The following is a 22,564-nucleotide window of genomic DNA, read 5'->3' on the forward strand; positions in this document are numbered from 1 at the left end:
AGGTAGGCTGTGGCATTTAAACAATGCTCAATTGGTACTAAGGGCCCCAAAGTGTGGCAAGAAAATATCCCCCACACCATTACACCACCACCACCAGCCTGAACCGTAGAGACAAGGCAGGATGGATCCATGCTTTCGTGTTCTTTACGGCAAATTCTGACCCTACTATCTGAATGTTGCAGCAGAAACTGAGACTCATCAGACCAGGCAACATTTTTCCAATCTTCTATGGTCCAGTTTTGGTGAGCCTGTGCGAATTCTAGCCTCTGTTTTCCTGTTCTTAGCTGACAGGAGCGGCACCTGGTGTGGTCTTCTGCTGCTGTAGCCCATCTGCTTCAGGGTTCGACGTGTTGTGCGTTCAGAGATGGTATTCTGCATACCTTGGTTGTAACGAGTGGTTATTTGAGTTACTATATAAGTATATATGTGTATATATATATATGTGTGTGTGTGCATATATATGGGAAGTCGTGGCCTAATGGTTAGCGAGTCGGACTCGTAATCCAAAGGTTGCGGGTTCGAATCTTTGGCCGGCAGGGATTGTAGGTGGGGGGAGTGAATGTCCAGTGCTCTCTCCACCCTCAATACCATGACTGAGGTGCCCTTGAGCAAGGCACCGAAGCCCCATAAATGGCTGCCCACTGCTCCGGGTTTGTGTTCACGGTGTGTGTGTGTTCACTGCTGTGTGTGTGCACGTTGGATGGGTTAAATGCAGAGCACGAATTCCGAGTATGGGTCACCATGTCACTTCACTAATCATTAATCACTAATATGTGTCTGTCTGTATATATATATATATATATATGTGTGTGTATGTGTGTGTGTGTGTGTGTGTGTATTATATATGTGTGTGTATGTGTGAAGAGTTAATTTGCAGTTATGTTTTTGCAAATAAACTTCATATATATATATATATGTGTGTGTGTATATGTGTGTGTGTGTGTATATATACACGTGTGTATGTATGTGTAGCTATATAATAAATTCATTCAAATTTAAATAAATTCACTCTATATATTATTATATAAAATCTGTAATAATTTCCTAATTAATCAGTAATAATTGTAATATTAAACTATATTATTAATAAAATACTTGTTAAATCACTCATTAAATAATAATGTTTAATAAGTCATTGGTTCTCCATTGTTAAAAAAAAAAAAATGTCCACAGTCTTTGAAACAAACTACTAGAGGTCGCAATTACAGTAGACACTACGATGATGTGAAACATTTGTCTGAGGGGATTAAGAGATATAATCAACTCTATACAAGTACAAAGACATCTTTATCGCTCATAAGTAACTTAATAAATCTTTCTACACACTATGAAATGGAGTAGACTTTCAAAGGCTATGCGTTCAGCATAGTGTCCATATATGTCTTCTATACTATACAGAATGTGAAAAACACAAAAAAGTAGTAGACCTATGTCCGAATTCATGATATTCGAAAAACAGCAGGCGGAAAGTACCCTGTAATAGGCAGCCTATTACTTCTGCACTCAATGGACACATTGCAATTCAATAAAGCCTGCTAGCAACAGACACTAATTGGTCATGTGACAGTAACAACATGATGGATTGTCTGTGTTTTCGCATCTGTAGCAAGAATTTTCATATAGGAAAGGATGACGAATTGGTATGAAAAAATGCATACGAAAATTTCAGACTCTATAGAACATTTAAAAATTTCACACCAGTACTAGACAGTGTATAATTTTGGACATACTGTAGCGCAAGTATTCACATCAAAACCAGTAAAGTGTGAAAAGTACTTTTGGAGGAGGCAGTCACAGTAAATCTCTTGGCAAGCTGTAAATGAATAACACAAACATCTTTATTATTATCATTATAGTCATATCTTCTCTTTAAAAAAAACATTCAAAAAATCTGCAACCAAGTCAAAGGTTATGGAATATTACAGAAGAGTTCTTGATGAAATCATCTCCGGCAATGAGCTGGCCTGGGTTAGAAGGGCCCTCAAGTCCCAACCACAACCTGAAGAGGGCATCCTGCTATGGCACCCAAGGGCGAGGGGAGGTTACACAGTAATGGTCACAGACTTCGGGAAACAAACAAAATTTGGTCCAGAAATCCATTAACATACTCTTTAAAACATAACTTGATTTATTTTAATACAAAATATAATGCTAATGTCAATAAATAAGTGTCCATAGAAGTCCATTAGTCAGGGACCGATCTCACTGCTATGTGTCATGGCACTGCAAATCTCGTGAGAACACACAACAAAAAGAGAAAATCTCACAGAGCGACCAGCGAGAAAGAGTGAGGGAAGGCGGATGAGATGGCAAAACCTTGAGGCTGTAGCATGTGAAGTGAGTGCTTGACACACTGAAACCAAAACATATTGTAACAAAGAACAGTGTGAGCATTTGGTGATGATGGATACACATCAGGTATTGACAGACAAAGCTCCTTAGTTTGAGACTGTTAGAAGGCTAGATTAATTTTGGCACCTTAAAGAAATCTGTGTAAACATAAGCATCTCCAGGTCACAGTCCCCGTCTCCAATCAAACACAAGTTTGTGAAAGTCTGTCTGTTCTGTGCAGCTGTTGAAAGAGGATGAGGACAATTGTTGGCGAGTGATACAAGAAGTCAAACACTCCTATTATTAACGAAGTTGGCTGCACTGCAAGCATGTGTTGAAATAAATGATATATCGGGTCCATATCGGTTATCAGTCAATATTAGAGAATTTCTATTTAATTGTGCTGCTTATTTTTTACAAAAAAAAAAATACAAGGCCTTAATTTAATATTTCTGTTTTCATCCATTTGGATTACACCGTTTTAATCTAAACTAACAAACTTAATGTGATGCATAATTGTCAGTCACATAAGTGAAACAGGTAAAAAAATAAAATATTAAAAATAATAAAATTGTTGTTTCAGCATTAACTAACTGAATATTGCTTGTTCCACAGCTAGCCATATTTTAACCATGTTCCTACTTTTTAACAAAAAAAAAAAATTCACAATAGACATTAATGCTGAATCTAAGCAGTTTTAATAAATAATTATATAAATAGATTATTTAAAAAATAAAATGTGGCATGCTTTGTTTATTTACCTTATGTATGAGTGCAGAAATCTTACCTGTTTTATCCATGACTGACAAATATGCATCACATTAAGATTAATAGTTACGTATATGGTTTTAAATGTGTAATCCAAATCTATGGATACTTAAAATGCAATTTAAATAAATAAATCTTAAATGTAAGCTTATGAATTGAATTAATTGAAATTGTAAATTATAATGCCTACATTCACTTGTAGCATTTTAAAAGGACTTATTTTAGTGTTTAGTGTTTTAATTTAAATTAAATATTTGTACAAAATAGTGTAGAGTTTTAATATTGGTCAAATAATATTTATCAGCTTATTAGTTTTGGGACAGAATTTTGATATCAGTGCATCCCAAACTGGAGGCATGAATATTACATTTTTTTAATAATTGCACATTTAAATGTCTTTTTAAAACTAGAAAATTATAACAAGTTAAAATGTAAATTAAACCCAGGTTATATTATTGAATTCAAATTTTAATTTTGCAGCGGTGACGTTGACTATAATAGGAACGTTTAAATCTGTTGCATTGCTTTGATTGCAAAGTGTTCACATTGACCGCGATTTTCAAAGCAAACTGAAGTTACTTTCAATGCGAGGCAACGTGAGCGACAGCTGAGTCGAGTTCAACATTACACAAATGAACCATTAGGAGTGAATACAGCAGAGCTCATGAGATCAGCTGATACAGTACAGTGTCCTCTTATTCGCTTTCAGTGTGAACGCAAAGTGCACGTGAAATGGTGAGAGGTCCACCAGCAAGCTTCCCTCTTTAAGTGTGTCTTTAAAGAGCGGGACGGTGTGTAACTGTGCGTATCCCTGTGTAATCAAGTGTTCACTGTCAAAGGTCACAATGACATTGACATCTCTCTCCCATTGTCTTAAGAAAGTTCACTTAACTTTTATGTCTCACACACACACACACGCATGCACTCATCTGGCTTACGTTAGACTGGTCACATCATGTCGGACAATAAGAGCAATGCTAAATATATGTTCATGTACATATATAACCATATACACAACTATTTTACACACATATTCCAAAATATACATCTTCATGCACAACTGATGGAAAAAAGCAAAATAAAGGCATCAGTTGTTTTTTCTTTTTTAGTACAGTTCATGAAGTCACATGACTCTCAAAATCTCACTTTTAGAGTCCTTAATTCATTATACATTTATTTGCTGTACGTATATATATTTACAAAGAACCAAATCCTGAAAGTACCAGCAAGTACCAAGCGGATGTGGATGATTTACCTCATTTCAATGTGAAATGAGAGATCTAAAATTAAGGTTTCTTTGCTCAAACTAAATTAACTGCTTAACGAAGGAGAACGTTTAGGGAAAGTATGAACACCAGATTTTCAGATCAGCGCTGATATAAAAAGACTAAGTCCATAACAGAATTGCTCTATTATTGTGGACCCACTCACAGTACTGGTTGGTTTCAGATTCACATTATGAAATATTTTGTGATACATAAGTATAACTCACAGTATTAACACCAGTCCAACCGGTTCTCCAATATTCCTATTATGTTTTAAATATCGAGCGGGTTCAGAGTTTGTTGAAGGCATCTGTAAAGAAAATGAGTTTTAGCACAAGTGCAGGTGTAACATTGAGCATTAAACATGAATACATGAAGTGCACTGGACCAGTGAAATCTTTTAAATGGATTTTACAGCAGCTCATGGCTTATTATTATTATTTTTTAAGTTTCCTGTACAATACTATAAAACCTGTGCAATGCTTTTCTTATTTGTTAATGCGGAGATATTCTTTAAAACATGTACATTGTGTGAAAAACTGACAGAAAAAACACCGTTATGACGTGACAGAGTTAAATTCGAATGTATCCTTATCTGCTATTATTGCTGTAACATTTATTACAACAACATAATTCGGAATTAAATTACTGGAATTTTGCCATGATTATTTTTCGAGGCAGAGCAAGTGTTTACATTTACAAAGACAAAATCTTTTCTGTGGAACAACGTGCACGGACCGATAAAGTTGATTTTGATTTGATGACTAAAATCATCTGCTTTTGCCTAAAGAAAAGGCGGGAACAGAAACAGCTTGCAAAACTGCAGTACCTGAAACTGCCTACAGGAGGCACCAGAGAAACTTGTGATTTTCACACTATACAACCTCAGAAACACACACACACACACATGTTGGTTTTTGTGGTTTATGGGGACTCTTCATAGGCGTAATGGTTTTTATACTGAACAAACTGTGTGTGCTATTGCCCTACACCAACCCTACACCTAAACTTAGCCCTCACAGGAGACTTTGTGCATTTTTAGATTTTCAAAAAAACACCATTTAGTATGTTTTTTAAGCCTTTTGAATTACGGGGACATAGGAGGTGTCCTCATAAACCACCTTCATATTGTAATACCTCTGTCATACCCATGTCATTATACAAATTTGTGTCCTTATAAACCACATAAACATGCACACACACACACACAACACACACACACAGTGAGGCCAGAGAGAGATACAGCGCAATTGAGCACTCAGGACTAACATCTTGCTCGGTATGTCGCATATGTTCCAGATTTTCTTTAATATATGTACAAGAAAAATAAATCAGGTCACAGTTTAACATAATAAAAAATAAATAACATTAAAAATACTTATTTTAAAATGTGAGTGACTAGTCTAATTAAGACCATGGCATTCTCTCATCTCATGTATGTTTGATTCATTTAATATCTGTAAAATTGGCGGTCCTCGTCTTTTTTTTTTTACTTGATAACCGTTGCTTGAAATCAACAGGCCCACATGAAGTCTGTACACACAGAAATCACAAACAAAATTCTACGTCCCCCTGCTTTTATGTTTAGTAAATATTTTGGCTAATTTGATAATGCTTTCAGCTACCAGTATGAGTTTAGTACTCTCATTTTACCATATTTAAATCCATTCCGCAGATTTTCCCTCAAAATCAGTGCAGAAAATCTGGAAAATTCTGTCTTGGCCTAGAAATTGATTTATATTCTAAATAGTGTGTAAATATTTTTTGTACCTATTTGTTTTGCACCTTGAAATGTGCCATTCCTCTCTTTACGATCCAGCCAATCAGCTCTCAACCCCTCACCTTAAAGAGCCAATCAGAGCACAGAGACAGTGGACAGGTCAAGGGTCAGGAGAGAGGAGCAGATTGGTCAGGCCACTCCAGTGTATGTTATTGCAGAGGCCCTCTCAGCTCTCTTCAATTAGAGACAATAGGAGATAAAAGTAGCAAAGCATGTTTGCGTGAAAAATAAAAAGATGACTGTGAAAATCAGTAGTTGATACTGCTGCTGCCACATACGCTTGGAATGATGGTGAGGGGGGAAAAATGAAAACTGCATTTCCAACCCTGTGTCTTCCAGTTTCAGTCTGTGCAGGTTCAGGAGAAACACAAAAAAATGAGGGATTCCCTCAAAAATGACGGAGGAAAATGGAGTAAGCAAAAAAAAAAAAAGAGGTAATCCAACCGTGACGACACAAAAAAGGAGTACTTTCTCCTCGTGTGGTTGTGCAATGAAGAGATGGAGGGAAATGGGGAGAAACTGGGTGACGAGAGTGAGAGAAGAAAGAGGAGGGAGTTGGGGGTCTATGACTCAGACGAGGAGCGTGACCCCCCCTGCACCAGTGATCTGTAGACAGAGGAGTTGAGGAATCGTGGGTAGGAGTCTCTGTGCATGAGGGTGTAGATCTGCAGCTGTGCATCCTCAAATATGTGAGGGGTGGGATCCTGCAGCCTCCTGTTGATCACTTCCCTCACCCGAGAGTCCAGACTCACCTTCAAGACAGAAAGAGAGCATTGTGAATTCCGAACAACATGGTTAGGATAATATTAAAATAAAATTGTAATATCCTAACCATGTTAGGAAGTTCAAATTTTAGGATTTTGGTACATTTCTTTTTAAAACCTGGGTTAAACAGACTTTTGAAATTATGAAGGTCTACTTCAAATTCCAGATGTTAGAAACCACGCTTGCCTCGTTAAATATTAAAGCACTTTGGACAGTTGCAGAAACATTTACAAGCTGTTTAGTTTCCGCAGCTCAGGAAAACATTTAAAATGTTGAACAGTGAAGTCAAATGCTTCTATGACTTTTTTTGACCGACGAATTTCAATGACTTCTCCTGTCATTCAAGATCATTCATGATATTCAAATAAATGCTGTTCTGTAATGACAACTCTCAGAGAGTTTAGCATTGTAATGTACATGACAATGTTAATGTGTTTGGTCTTGGCAGTATAGATCTACTATGCTGCTGCCACGGCAGAGCAAATACAAAGACTTGCTACCGCCAATACATCCACAGACATGCTATTGTGAGCATGTAAGAAATACTACTGCTGCACATATAACATACTGTATATGAAATAACCCCCATATATAACATACATGAAATCACCCCGTAGCAGATCTATACAGGTGGAGGGTTTCTGAAGCGTGGTGCAACTGCTACAGCAAGCACTAGCCGAAGCTTTGAATGCTGAGCAGCGAGCTTATTGGCTACTGTTTCTTGAGCAGAAAATCAGTACATTAGAATGATTTCTGAAGGACCATGTGACACTGAAGACTGGAGTAATTATGCTGAATATTCAGCTTTGCATCACAGGTATAAATTATATTTTAAAATATATTAAAATAGAAATTAGTTATTTGAAATTGTAATAATATTTCACAATATTACTGTTTTCCATGCATTTTTGATCAAATAAATTCAGCCTTGGTGAGAATAAAAGTATAATCTCTTACAAATCCCAAAGTTTGAGTGCCTCAAAAAGTCTTGGATATGTTTTCATGTTTCAATCCCATGAACTCCTAAAACTTTATGAAACCTGTGCACCATGGGCCTAGACTATTACTACACTGACTTCTAGTTTTCTTTCGTTCGTGACTCTATATAAGGATTCCTTTCCCGCTCTCACTCTACGGCCTATATATATATATATATATATATATATATATATATATATATATATATATACCGCTTTACAGTAGAGAGTCCAGCAGGGATCAATTTATAGCTTCCTTTGCTCTTTAATTTACTTCTAGAAACTGTTTTCCTCAGCTGCCTCTAGAAAGTGGTGGAGTTTGAAGGTGTGAGTTCTGGCTCCGGTGATGAAAAAGCCAAGACGCACATTCAACATGTCAACACAATGAATTAAACCGCATACCAGCAGCACACATGCGCACCGAGAACGCAATGGTAGTGTGTACAATACATGCACACCCTGCTGTCTCACATCGAAAGGAGACAAAACATAAACAGATCATAATAGAAAGCAGAATCAACCGCCATATATGGTGCTAGATGCCTGTATCTCAGGAAATGAGCCTTATTAAACATTAAGCTTCAATAATACATATGGCAGAATTCCTTCACACCTCGTTTCTTTGTCACACGCAAACTCTTAAACATTTACTCTCAACATTTAGTGGTGTGACGTTCAAGCCAAGCATCCAAATAAGTTTTGTTTTTAGATAAGGCCACAGTCGCTTCTCATTGGTCAGAATTCAGCCAATCACAGACCTGCACATAGCCTGAAATCTGCATTCCACAAAGGAGAAACAAGACAAGAGGTGATAAAGAACAGCTACCAATCTTTCCACTGCAGTTACAACTGGACTTTTTATGGCTATTATACTCGGTGCCTGTCTTAGAATAGATTTACACACGAACATGCATGAAAATATGTTAATGGTTTTTAAATTACTTTTTTTAAAGTAAGCTACAATGGCTGCAAATGAAATGACTACCTCTTGGATTCCAGGAGGGATAGGATACAGATATTTAATACATTATCAAAAAAAAAAAGAAAAGAAAAAAAGTGTAAATACTGTGCCTGAAGAGCTTAGCTTCCCCTAAAAATACATTTGAGTACCTTAGAGTATAATATGTACCTTTAAGGTACTACTATGAACATTTTAGGGGTAATTGTCACTTTAAGAGTATTGCTCTAGTGGCAAGTTGTTGTACCCATAACAGTATAACACCCATAACACTGGAGGCTAAAATATTTCTTATGGTATTCATGGTAGGTTAAAGCTGCTTGTATTCAAACTCTTTTTTTAACACAAACTGGGACATATATTTAATAACCACTATACATTTTATTTCAGAAGTTTCCTGAACCATATGTTCTTTCATAAAAACAACAATTTGTTGAGAAAAAAAAAAAAAAAATTCAGTTTACATTTTTCAAGTCTTGTTTTATACATGCATTTTAAATCAGACTATTTTACTGAATAAAAAATAATCTCAACCAGGGTGTTTGCTAAGACACCCTGGTTGAGAACCACTGCTTTACACATATAGAGATGGGCAAAAATGGACTTTGCCACAGAAATCCTCACTTCAGACTTCAGTGGCTGTTTTTGCAACATCTATGATTCAGATTGTATGTGAATCTGCTTTTTTATCAAAAGTACATAAACAAGAGGCTTAACAGAGCACAATGATTTCAGATGACACACTCTCACAGATGTGTTTACAGTATAAAACCTAGAATATAAAGACAGCAAATACGTTTACACTGAACCGTGTGCTACTTCACACTCTCATTATGTGTGTGTTGATTAGGTTGTGTGTTTATGTGTGCACCTCTTTGGGTGAGAGGATGGAGATGTAGTCTTCGTAGATCAAACGCGTCTTCTCCTCGATGGCACTCTTGTTGATCTCCTTCTTCAGGTCCTCGCAGGCCAGCCAAAAGAGCATGTTCTCCTCGCTGTACTCCGTCCGCAGGAACTCACGGAACTTGTTTCGCCCTGCCGGGTTCTTCATCAGCTTATCGAAAGACTGCGCCCACTGTTTAATCTCCTCTGTCGTCGGTTTGGGGCTGAGAGAGAGAGAGAGAGAGAGAGAGATTCACATCCCTAACAAACATAATAATCCATGATGACATGGTTGAGAGAATCAATCCTCATGATGAAAACAGTATCTGGGATTGTATGCGAGTTTGCATGTGTGTTCTCACCAAGGTTCACATGGAAATGGCTCCAGCTTTGTTTCCTGGGATTTCCTCCGACCACGCTTGTCATCTTCACTCCTAACAGTGAGACTAGAAGGTGGTAAAACGGCATTGAGAAATAACAGCAGTGCCTGAACAAAACAACAAAATCTAGACACACACAACACTCTCACATACAACACGTAAGGCCCTTCAACTTCATGTTCAGGTGAATTCATGAGTATTAATTCAACTGAGTTTCTAATTTAATTATGAACTCATATGTTTCTCTAGTCACACCATATGACTTTGAACCAATTCATAAAAGTCAATTTTTTTGTGAATTTGCTGGACTACACAAGTCACACTAAATGGTCTGAATTACTAAAAATAACTTTTTCATAAGAGTTATTTGTTTGGGACTAGGATGGACTACACTGCTTATACTGTATGATTTTGAATCACTAAAAATACTTCATTTTAGCAATCGGTTGGACTACACTAATTGCACTGTATGGCTTTAAATGACTAAACAGAACTGGTTCATAAGACTTATTCATTCAGGAATTGATTGGACAATAATTGTCGCACTGTGTATGGCTTTGAATCACTATAAAACAACTGGTTCATGAGAGACGATCATTTGGGAATCAGACAATGCTGGTCATGCTGTATGTTTTTTTTATTTACTAGAAATAACCAGTTTATAAAAGTCAATCATTTGGTAATTGTTTGGACTAGTGTCCACGTGGACTAGGACAGTGCACTAGTTGCACTGCATGGCTCTAAATCGCTAAAGTACCTGTTCATAAAAGTCATTTGTTCATGAATCTGTTGGAAAACACTATACGCGCTGTATTCTTTTGAATCACTAAAAAAAGAACTGGATCGTTTAAGTCATAAATTGGGGAATTGGTTGGACCACACTGATTGAAAGGCTTTGAATCACTAAAAAGAATTGAGATTAAGAGGTCATTAAGAGGTCATCAGAGTTTGGACCTCAATGGTCACTGTAAATAGCTATGTGCAGCAGGTGTGCTTGAAGAATGAGTGTGAGTGGATAAGTGTGTGAAAGATGTGTGGGTGTGAATATGGCTCCCATGTCCTCCAGGGCTTCTGGTGAAACGAGAGCAATCTTAACCACATTTACTCTCCTGACTCATTAATACACATGAATTTCACTCAGAGAAGGACACACACACACACTCACACAGCAATTAACGTGTGTGTTCATTCACAGAAGCGTGTATTCACCTGTACTCAGACACATATCATATATCACACTGAAAAACATATCGCATCACATTCACACACATATAAAAATAACTGAGTGTTGTGTTGAGGGATCTTGATATGACAGTAGGAGGGAGAGCTTCATAACACATTCAACTCAATGTGGCATATTTCCGAGTGAAACCGGATATTCAGCCGGAAATAACACTGGATTGATTTTATCCACAGGGATTTGATTGTATCGTAAAAAGTAAGCTATGAAATTATAGGTTAATGTTATTTAGCCCAAACCAGCAGTAAAGAAAAGATATTACAGCTTGATGAAAAATTATGAAAACAAACATTTGAATTCTTTAGGATAACATGGAATAAAGAATTGTGTGCAATAAAACCAGGAACATGTATTAAGAATGTAAACGGTGTTTTTAGTTAATGCTGTTTCATTGGTAAAATGTTAATGTTTCTTTACCATTTTCTTTAAAAATGAACATACTGTTTTGTATTGGTTTTTGTGCCTTTAAGACTTCTATTTAAATTGCTTTGCATGTGAATTGTACATTTAATTCATCATTACATTACCCTTCATTAAATAAATAAATAATCACTAATGAATCAATAAAACTGGGATGAAGCTGGAATGCACCAGTGCTGAGGGGCTGAGGGGTGGGACAACTTACCAAAAGAAGGCTGCAAGGATGACATATTTTTGTAGGCCAAAACCCAGAAATTAGTTTTAGCACGTCTGGTTGCATCGACCTGAAGTCAATGTTTTTTTTTAAATGTGTTTTTGGTTAAATACCTGAAATAAGGTCTGTGCTGTGCTGATCTTCATGTTGTTTTGGGACATAAAAATATGTCAGTCTTAAAAAAGGTGATTGCTAACAAGTGGTTAAACAGAGGTTGTCAGGGACATTAAAGGATTATTTCATTTCCAGAATAAAAATTTCCTGACAATTTACTCACCCCCATTTCATCCAAGATGTTCATGTCTTTCTTTTTTCAGTCGAAAAGAAATGAAGGTTTTTGAGGAAAACATTCTAGGATTTTTCTCCATATAGTGGACTTCAATGGGAGCCAACAGGCTGAAGATCCAAATTGCAGTTTCAATGCAGTTTCAAAGGGCTCTACATGATCCCAGCCAAAGAATAAAGATTGGACATTTAATTTTTTTTTTTTTTAATTTAAGAAAATAATAAAAAACGTGCTGTCAAACGATTATTTCCGATTAATCGCAGCCAAAATAAAAGTTTTTGTTTACATAATAGATATACACAGTACACGCACATATATTATGTATGTATAATTACACACATATAGAGTATATGTGACCCTGGACCACAAAACCAGTCTTAAGTCGCTGGGGTATATTTGTAGCAATAACCAAAAATATATTGCATGGGTCAAAATTATTGATTTTTCTTTTATGCCAAAAATATTTAAGTCATAAAAATATTTGGATGTGATTAATCACAAATAATCATTTGACAGCACTAATATATACTTTTTAACCACAAGTAACCTTGTGAGCATGTGACCTTTCCAATGTGACTGAGTAATGTGTGAGGTCAAGCTAGTGCAAGACAAGCATTTGTGGTTAAAAAGAATAAAAAGGGAAATTTTTATTTCACTAGATTGTTTCACTAGATAAGACAACAACCTTAATTTATTTTCGACCGAAGAGAGAATGATATGAACATCTTGGATGACATGCGGGTGAGTAAATTATCAGGGAATTTTTTTCTGGAAGTGAACTAATTTAAATGTCACCAGGAGAAGAGATAAAGAAGAGATCTACTCACCACTCACTTTTTACACTTTTACAGCCTAATTCCATTAACAGTTACACTCTTTGAAACTATTCTAACTCTAAATTTCAGGGGAAATGCTTTTTAAATAAAAACAGAAGAGTTGACATAAGCATATTAATGGTGATGCTGAAGTCACACGACCGTGGTGTAGTTTATTTTTAGCCTACATTTAGCTTTTTACTTCTAATGATTGTATTTAGGCTTCAAAATTCATAAAAGTTGTGTTCATTTGGGATGATTACCATGATCGTGATAATCACAAAACGTGTAGAATCATACATTTTATCATGAATTCAAAAGCCACTAATCCAGAAGCCAACCAAAAGTTTTTGTAGGGAGAACTGAAGTGATGCTAACTCTGGTTGGCCTACAAAATACATAATCGCTGCAGCACTCTATGGAGGTGAATATAATCTCGGTGAAGGAATGGATGTGGAATGTAACACTGGCAGTGGTGATGAGTGGAATGTACCATGTGGAGACAGAGACAGGTGAGTGGGTCGTACCATGAGCAGCTACAGCAGCAGCACCAGCAGAAGCAGCAGGTGTTGGGTTTCTGTGTAGGGGAGGGATGCTGGGCACGGCTGGGGGACGTCTCGCTCCGCGTCATCGGAGACTCGCGGTCTGCCGGGACAGGGCCTGTGTACTGATACACATTAGAATAAATACCCAACTCCTCACAAACACACACACACACACAGGAAATCCTCCATTCCTGGTGACTTGAGGTTGGAAATTAACATGCACATGGCCATGAGGTCATAATTGGTCCATCTAAACAACCCCACAAAGTCATAATCCTCTGACAAACAGACAAATATTAGCTTTTCCACCATCAATCCATGCTAAAAATGGGCCAAGACTCAACCTGCCACCTAAAGCAGCCAATCAGAATGAAGAATGGAGGATATCATTGAGCATGTGACCTCATCCAAACAATCACATTTCAGATGTCTGGACACAGGGCTGGTGAGTGGCGAAAATGAAGTGGAGCAGGTAAAAGAGATGCAAGGAACAGTGTTAGACCAGTGGTTCCCAACCTGGGGGGCGCCAGAGTTCACAGCGGGGGTGCGGGAGCAGATATACTTTGAGGTAGGGCGGGGCGATAAAACGATAACTATAATTATATAGTGATATAATTTTCCTCGAAAAAACAATTCCGATAAATATTCAATTGAATGTGCGGCAAAACGGGAACAAAACAGCGCTACTCATTTGAACCGAGCCACACGGACCATATCCGCTCGGTTCAAACAGCAGCGCAGAGCAGAGCGAGCTGACTAGAGCAGATGCGTTTACTCACCGATCACGCAACCACTAAACAGCGCTGTGAGATCCAGTGAGAAGCACTTGAACTGCACCATGGTATTGTGGCAGAAATGTGGGGCAAGCGTTTGTGCATTTATAATAAATGTATTTAGACTACTGTTTCACATATAAATAGGCTACCTAGAAACCATATAGTTGCATTTTTACCACAGTATTGAGGTGCTATATGTGTGGTTTTAACTCTGGTTATCATGATGTAAATGTATGCTACTATGGAAGAACAATGTTTAATTTTAATAAAACTCAAACAGTCAGAAAAATACAATTTCACCATATAAAAAAGGAGGTTGTTGCAATTTTTACAGATGTTACTGATTTTGATGAACAAATTTACATCTGCATCCTAACTCCAACTACTGTCAACTCAATGTCAAATGTGCATTTCTAAGAGACAAAAAAAAATTATTATTATTATTGTATTTATATATATATATATGGGCATGTACGTAGGGGGGGCCCATGAAAAAAAGGTTGGGAACCACAGTGTTAGATCATTGTGATCAAAGGATATGGGAGTAGCTCAATTTCTGTCACCACAAATGCAAACAGAAACTAACCAGACTAACCTGAGAGTAACTCAAATAAACAAATGTATAAGCCAAGCTCTACAAAAATGCTTCTTCAGTTACTGTATGGGCACTTTTACTTCATGAACCTTTAGAACACACTTTTCACTCCCATTAGATAACTCTGTCCACTAACATGGTGGTTATACATACTGCGCATCAGAGAATAATTGTCTTTTTTTCTGAAAGTCATGAAAATTCCCACCATGTCTCAACAGATGTATTGAGTTTAACAGCATTCAGTGGCATAAATGACATTTTACGGTTTGATTGGAGTAAAATTTGGATGATGCCTCACAAGTATTGCATTACAAATGAAGTTAGAGGTTTAATGCAAGAATTTCTATCGAGTTCACCCAGTCAAGTCACATGTGGTTCAGTGCTTTAAAAAGTGGAACGTCTGTGTTTTTTTGTAATGTCCATTAGACATTTATTTCCTATGGTAATTATTTGGAAAAATAATTTAGATTTATTTACTACAACAGCCTAGCATTGCTCTAAATTTTGTAGAAACTAATGTGATATTTAGGTGTTACTCATTGGATGGTGAAAAAGTAAACATTTGATTGGATTTAATTATTAATTATTGGATTTATTTAATTGTTCATTATTAAATTCATAAAGTGAAACAGAATGAAAAAATAAGCTTACGTTTGAACAATTTAAACATTTGGAACTGAAACTAAAAGCTATATCACATGATTGCCACGAGTTAACTCATGATTAATCACAATTTAATTGTACATTTTTTTCTGTTCCAAAAGTGCCTTAAATTAATTATTTTCAAGTTTTTAATACTCTAATCAACATGGGCATGGACAAATATGAATGATTTATGCGAATGTATGTTTATTATTAGTGAAATGATAGTCAACATAGAGCATGAAGACTAGACATGTGTTTCAAAGAACCTGTTCATGTCTATTGGACACATGAAAAAGAACATAGAAATACCAGGTTCCCATTACTTCTCTTTCTTTGTGTGTATATGTGTATGTATGTATGTGACGCTTTGGATTGTTGTGTGCACCTGCAGAATGTGTGTTACGCTCTTTGTTTGGTTCTCTTTAATTGGCAGAGTTTCAGAGCCCTTTAATGGTTTTTGGTAGGGATGCACGAAATGAAAAATTTGAACCGATAATTAAGTCCTTCTCATGACCGATGCTGATACCGATAAGTAGAGCCCTGCACGGGCCTAAAATTTAGGCCCTAGCCCGGCCCACGTCCGACAGCTTATCAGAATTACCGGCCCAAGTCCGACAGCTTATCAGAATTACCGGCCCAAGTCCGACAGCTTATCAGAATTACCGGCCCAAGTCCGACCCGAACCCGTCTTTTTTTCCCCCTTCTCCTAAAACCGTTTATACAAAACTGAACAATCTTAATTGCCGAAACAGTAGTGTGTAATGGCAAAATTATTATATTTCATTTAGTTTTTTTATTAAGTTAATTTAGAAAAACGTTTGGAGCATTTTTGTTAGTTAAATAGCCTATAAGTTGTTTTTTTTTTAAGTAACGACCAAGCGGCCAGCGGCATGAGCTGATCATAGCCTATGTTTGATAAATGTAGCCTTCTCATATCATCACGGCTTGCCTAAAATAAAATCTATAGATATACTAAAACAGTTCAAGCCTATAAGATTTTTTAAACGTTAAACCTGCTAATAATAATGTGCGCAAGCCTATATAAGTTTGTGCGGAGAGTGGAAGTTAAAGCGCACCAGCAAACACTTGCATTTTTTTTTCAGTGGAAACAAATTAAAATAGCCTACACCGTCATTTTTTTTTTTTTTTTTTTGATAACGGTAAGAGTAGTACATCATTTGGACCTGTAAAGGGTCTACTTGTATTTGTGTGCACTCACAATACCAACAAAAGGTAGTTCTTTCATAAAACAAAGAAAACAAACATGATGTGCTTTCTGCCGCCTTGACCAGGAGCGCTTCACAAAAATGAACCGAAGCTGAGCGAATACATGCCTCACAGACATGATAAATGTATCTATAGAAAGCTTTAAATTATCACTTAACGAAATAAAAAAACTATTTTATTATAATCTTAATCATAATCAATAAAGATGCATTTCTCTCTAAAGGCGCGTCTAATGAGGAGACGGCGAGTCAGGATCAGCAACTTCATCCTTGCGACACAGACTCAGAAAACATATAAACATAAAACACAATACTTTGTAACAGAAATGGTTTAACAGAATTATGACAGAACTATGGTTTATCTGCAATTAACAACTCATTAACAACAAATTTATATTCAAATATTTAATGTATAAAGAAATGCATCTATTCAACGTTTTTAGTGCACGAGGATGAGAAAGTTATATAGTCTTTAAGTCACGTGTTTTCAAATACATTATTAAAAAAAATGCATTGACATTTGTCAGCCTCGAAAAAAATGAAAAACAAAAGTGCATGCTCAACAAAAATAAATTGCATCTTCATACCAAGGTTGTTAAGTCGCAGCACCGTCCCTCACTGTCATTTGGATTATTTTAATAGTAATAAAAATCATTTAGGTTCAGTTAGAGAACAGACACTACAATTAAAACTGAACATGGCTGCTCAATGCAGCACACCAAACGAACGACAGTCGCGCATCACAGATCAGATTTCATTTATCACCTGAGGAGAGGGAGTCGAGCTGACTGACAAGAGTGAGGTGAAAAAGACAAGACGATGGCAGAAGAGTTTCAAAACTAAATGTAAAAGCGCCTGTTTTAAAAATGTTTTTGGATTTTGAAAAGCCTGTTGACCTGCCATTTATCTAAGGTGATATTGGAAGGTCTATTTATTTATTTATTAAACATTCGTTTCTCATTTAGCCTATTTGGTTCCACAGTATTTGCTGATTTTTATTTAAATTGTGAAATTTTCCCCATTATTTTACATCAAGGTGTATGCAGTCCGTGCCTCAAAACTTTCCATCTCACTAATAAACGTTCTACGTTTTATAATTATTTGTTCCTCAGTCTTTACTGATTTTCAGTTTTGTATAGGCCTACCATGCATATTTAAAATTTGTAAGTTATCTGTTATTTTATATTAGGCATATTTCCTCACTGTCACAACCCTACTTGATGCCTTTTTTCCTCCTTTCGGAATCCTTGCTGAACATGCGTTGGAAATAGCAATGGCATTGTCCTCCTCTGCCACCGAGAAAAACTTCCAGACCGGTGAAGACATGTTTGCAAATGATGACGTAATGAGCACAACACATGATGAGAGTCACTGCAGTTTAAAGCTGTAATCACTTGCACTCGGAAAGAAGATGAATCTCAGATAAATCAGACTGATTGATTGATTTACCAGCAAGCATACTTTATCGGATCTAGTTATCGGATTTTATTTATTTATCGGGGGGAATAAAAATGACGTCATTTTCTCTCATATCGGTCGATAATTTATCTGTCCGATAAATATCGTGTATCCCTAGTTTTTGGTAATGATCTCGTTAACCTTTTAGTCACAACCTACTTTGTTAATGGCTAGTCTTTGTCAGCTTGCCGCTGGTTTGGAAGACAAGGAAGGAGTGGAAGATTTTAGTAAGTCACGTGTCCTACAAACCCGCACGTAGAGATCTTTGATGTATTAGACACATTAGTTTATTAGAGTGCGCTTTTTCTGTATGTTTTGCTTTGTATATTTAGTGTAGTTTATGACGCTTTTGCGTTTAAGATTTGTTTTTCATATTTTTACTTTAATAGTTTGGGGGATTTGGGAATTAGTTAGTATGTGGGATTATTTTATTATTTTTATTTTGTGATTTAAGCGCCACTTTAACTTCCCTTCTTTTCCTTTGTCTTGTTTGTTTAATTACTTATTTCTTGGGAACAATAAACTTTTCTTGAGGTGTAATTCGTTTCATGTGTGGCCCAATGCCACCTATTTCCCTGGCTTATTTCTTTAATATGTCAATTTAATGTTACCTCTTTAAAACCCTAGACTAAATTTACATCAGAGACGTAACATTAAATGGGGGCTTGTGTGGGATAATTATTATTATTTTTTTTTTTTCCGTTCAGGAAAGAGAAATTGTTCATTAGTCTACGCCTTGAAAAAGACTGATGTGTTGAGAGATGTTAGGGTGGTGGCAATTGGAATTGCTGATTTTAGTAGTTCTGAATTGTTTTAAAAGGCAGCGAGTAACGCATTTTTTTTTGGAAGGTAGTCACATTCGCGGTGCACCTGAAATATGTTCAGTTTAGAAGAATTTGTTAAAAGTCCTTCGTTGGAACAGCTTAACTTGTGTCAGAAACAGGATTTGTTTGCTGATAGCTGATCATTTTAGTTTGACAATAAATAGAATCGTAAGGCTGAGATAAAGAGTAGAATAATACATCAGTTAGTTGAGCAAAATGTTCTTCTGACGTCAAGAGTTGTGATGGATGAAACTGCCAGTCTGTTAAGTCCTAGTGATGTGGCAGTGGCTTTTCAATTTGGGAGATGTGGGCAGTGGCAGAACTAACGGTGAAGGCCGAAGCGGATGCGAAAGCTGGCTTGCCACCGTTTGACCCGTTATCTCCTCTTTCTTTCGATTCTAGCGACAATGCGCGACTCTAAATTTACATCAGAGACGTAACAATATACACACACTTTTCATGACTACTTGACAAAATGATGTGACAGTAGGGGTGTGCGATATGACGATTTTTGATCGTGGACGATAAAAATGTCTCCACGATCTGCTTTTTAAGAAATATCGTAGTATCGCGCTACCGCGCACATTGTCAAATACAGTTCTGGCGCCTCCGTCTCTATATACTGTACAAAACGACATACAGCAGTAGAGTTACTCAGACAGGACACTGCACTTATTCGCGATCGCAAAAGTACATTATTTGCATACAAGCCTTGCTGGTTAAATTTTTAATTCGCGCGCTGGTCTGACGTGCGCTTGTTCTGAGCACATACACCTGAAGCACGCGCACTAAAACGCCTGTCTAACAGCGCCTGATTACTCAACTAAGTTATATTTTGCGCTAATACTGTCAAAACACACAAGGTTTACATACAGACTGAGTTGGTTATCTCTAAAATGAAAGTAAATAGTTAAGAGAGAAACGGATGCATGCCTGTATATTAGATGCGTGCAGCTCTTAAAGGGACAGGACACTAAACGTGCTGTCGACTGTCATTAAAGGGATAGTTCACCCTAAAATTTAATTTCTGTCATTATTTACTCAGTGGAAAACCAAACAGTTGCTGGTCCACATTGACTTTGATAGTAGGAAAGAAAAATCCTATGGAAGTCACTGATGACCAGCAACTGTTTGGTTTTCCACCTTCTTCAAAATAGCATTTATAAATGTTCAGCACAAGAAAGAAACTCATTCCGGTTTAAAACAACTTTTGAGTAAATGATGATATAAAAATACAACATTATGACAGAATTGACAGACAGATGACAGAATATTTATTTTTGGGGGAACTATTCATTTAACGTTAACAAAACAACAAAACGCAAAATAGAAAAATCACTCACTATTCTTGACTGAAAAACATTAATACAGTTGCTTTAGGAATCAGTCTATCTAGTGTTTTATTTTTATATTTGTTCATTCAATTTCATTGAATGCTCTGCTAAATACACCTATTGTACCTGGAAATAAAGCACTGTTTGTTTTATTTGTATATTATGTGTATTTGTAATGTGTATCTTTGTTCTTATTTTTTAATAAGAAAAATAAAATAATGACAAAGATTTTTTTATCTTCACCCACTTTGGCCTAAATATCTGCCATGCATCTTTGTCTTTCTAGTTTGGCTGTAATGCTCAGACAACTTGTAAAACCAAAATAGTAAAACTAACAAAGAATCGTGATAAAAATCGTGAATCGTGATATTTCTATAAAAAATCGTGATATGATATTTTTCCCATATCGCCCACCCCTATGTGACAGCAGTGATAAATGTGATTTCTCTGTGTTTTTACAAACTGAGTGACGAGTCAATGATATACTGTGGTAATCAACAGCATGAACCAGTATTGAACCTGGAACATTCCTTTAAAGTGGAACAGAGAGTGGGGTGTTGTGCTTAAACTCTCCTCTCCTCCCCCATATGACCTCCTCAATTCAGAGGTTATTTTTAATTCGCTAAAAGGCCTAAGCCATAATTCTTTTCCAATTACATTTGGGCCAGCTGTCCTAAATAGAGAGGCCCTGTCCCACTGCATACCGCACATCTCTAATGCCATCAAAACAGACACACAAACATGCATGTGTGTATGTGTATGTTGAGGAAAGGAAAGAAAACAAAAGGCTTTTGTGTTGTTTAATGACAACTTCAGAGTACACGGTCATATTCAGATGCATTTTAAATCTAAACTTCCATACACACAGACAGACAACTGCTCTACAGTCTCAGAAACATCCTCAGCCTCTGGCAAATCCAACAACAAACCCCTGAGTGTCTCAAGATGGGAATGAGCGCCTGTCTGAGAGTGAGGAAAAGTTGCTCACTGTAATAAGGAAATGCAAGTTAAAACGGCGGGAGGAAGCATGCGTGAGGGTGACAGGGAAGTAGTGCTTTACACCCAAAATGGCAGTACAATGTGGAGGACTGTGTCCCTGTCCATGTGCATCTGCCTTTATGGAAGTAACTGGAAGACAAAGCCTTTTATGGAGTTTTAAGTCTGGTCGTCCCATCAGGATGGTCACCATGACAGGATGTAACTGTCCCATAATGTGAGACATTATGTAAAATAAATCACAGATACATCTGCAAATAAGGTGTTTCAAAAATGGCATCTACTAAATGAAACCATTTAGTTTGATGCACTCTTAAAGGTTCCAGAATGGGGATTCTGCAATGATGCCATAGAACAATAATTTTGGGTTCGCCAAAGAACCCTTCACAAAGCATTTCTTTCTTTCTCTAGTTATATTTATGGGCTTTTTTGCTTTCATTGGATAGGACAGCAGAGTGCTGACAGGAAAGCATTGGGTGGGGAGAGGGGAGCGGGATCGGCAAAGGACCTTGAGACGGGAATCTGATTGATCGCGGGTCGCCGCGATCATATTTACGCTATATGTAGGTGCAATAACCACAAGGCTATCGGCGGCAACATTTCTGAAAAGAACCATTTTTTCAAGAACGTTTTAATAATATGAAGAACCTTTTCCCACTATATAGAACTTTTTATATCCACTTTTTTCTTCCAGTGAGAGTGGGCACGGCCATTTGTAAATTCTATGGGTCTATCTTCTGGTCTCATCCGTGCGTCCAGCTATTTTTAGCTGTACAAAACAGCTCGTTTTGAAGCTTGATATTGAAAATCGGTGTGTCTTACCATATTATTTATTGTATTATCTTAATTATTAACACACTGGTTTGTAGTACAAACAGGTTTTCCATTTACTAAAGAGGCTAATGAACTGGAAGTCTTGCCCATAGGCTTACTTCTGTGTTGAAGAAAAAGGTGGATACTGGAAAGGTTCCATGAATGTTCAAGATTCTTCAATGCAAATAATGAACCTTTATTTTTAAAAATGTGTAATGCTTCATCCACACCAGTACGTATCAGTATAAACCAGTCAAAAATAACTGTTACG

At 36.7% G+C, this 22,564-nt stretch overlaps 1 protein-coding gene across 12 annotated transcripts in view; it reads right to left on the reverse strand.

Annotated features, from left to right (window-relative positions):
- Positions 1–1,815: 1,815 nt before the first annotated feature.
- The window catches only part of LOC306860881 (regulator of G-protein signaling 17-like), a 45,615-nt gene continuing 24,866 nt past the window's right edge, over positions 1,816–22,564 (reverse strand). For 3 of the 12 annotated variants that reach the window (XM_079402881.1, XM_079402880.1, XM_079402879.1), the window contains exons 3-6: positions 13,609–13,748; positions 10,089–10,172; positions 9,716–9,950; positions 5,639–6,896 (exon numbers count right to left, since the gene is read on the reverse strand). In XM_079402881.1, coding sequence (XP_079259007.1) covers positions 6,708–6,896; positions 9,716–9,950; positions 10,089–10,172; positions 13,609–13,748 — 648 coding nt within the window. In that variant the 3' untranslated portion in view covers positions 5,639–6,707. Of the gene's footprint in view, positions 2,573–4,591; positions 4,675–5,630; positions 6,897–9,715; positions 9,951–10,088; positions 10,173–13,608; positions 13,749–22,564 lie in introns of those variants that run through there. The other 9 variants (XM_079402878.1, XM_079402875.1, XR_013783425.1 and 6 more) reach the window with 8 other exon arrangements.

Source organism: Barbus barbus (assembly GCF_936440315.1).
Source record: "Barbus barbus genome assembly, chromosome: 41".
NCBI classification, from domain to species: domain Eukaryota; kingdom Metazoa; phylum Chordata; class Actinopteri; order Cypriniformes; family Cyprinidae; genus Barbus; species Barbus barbus.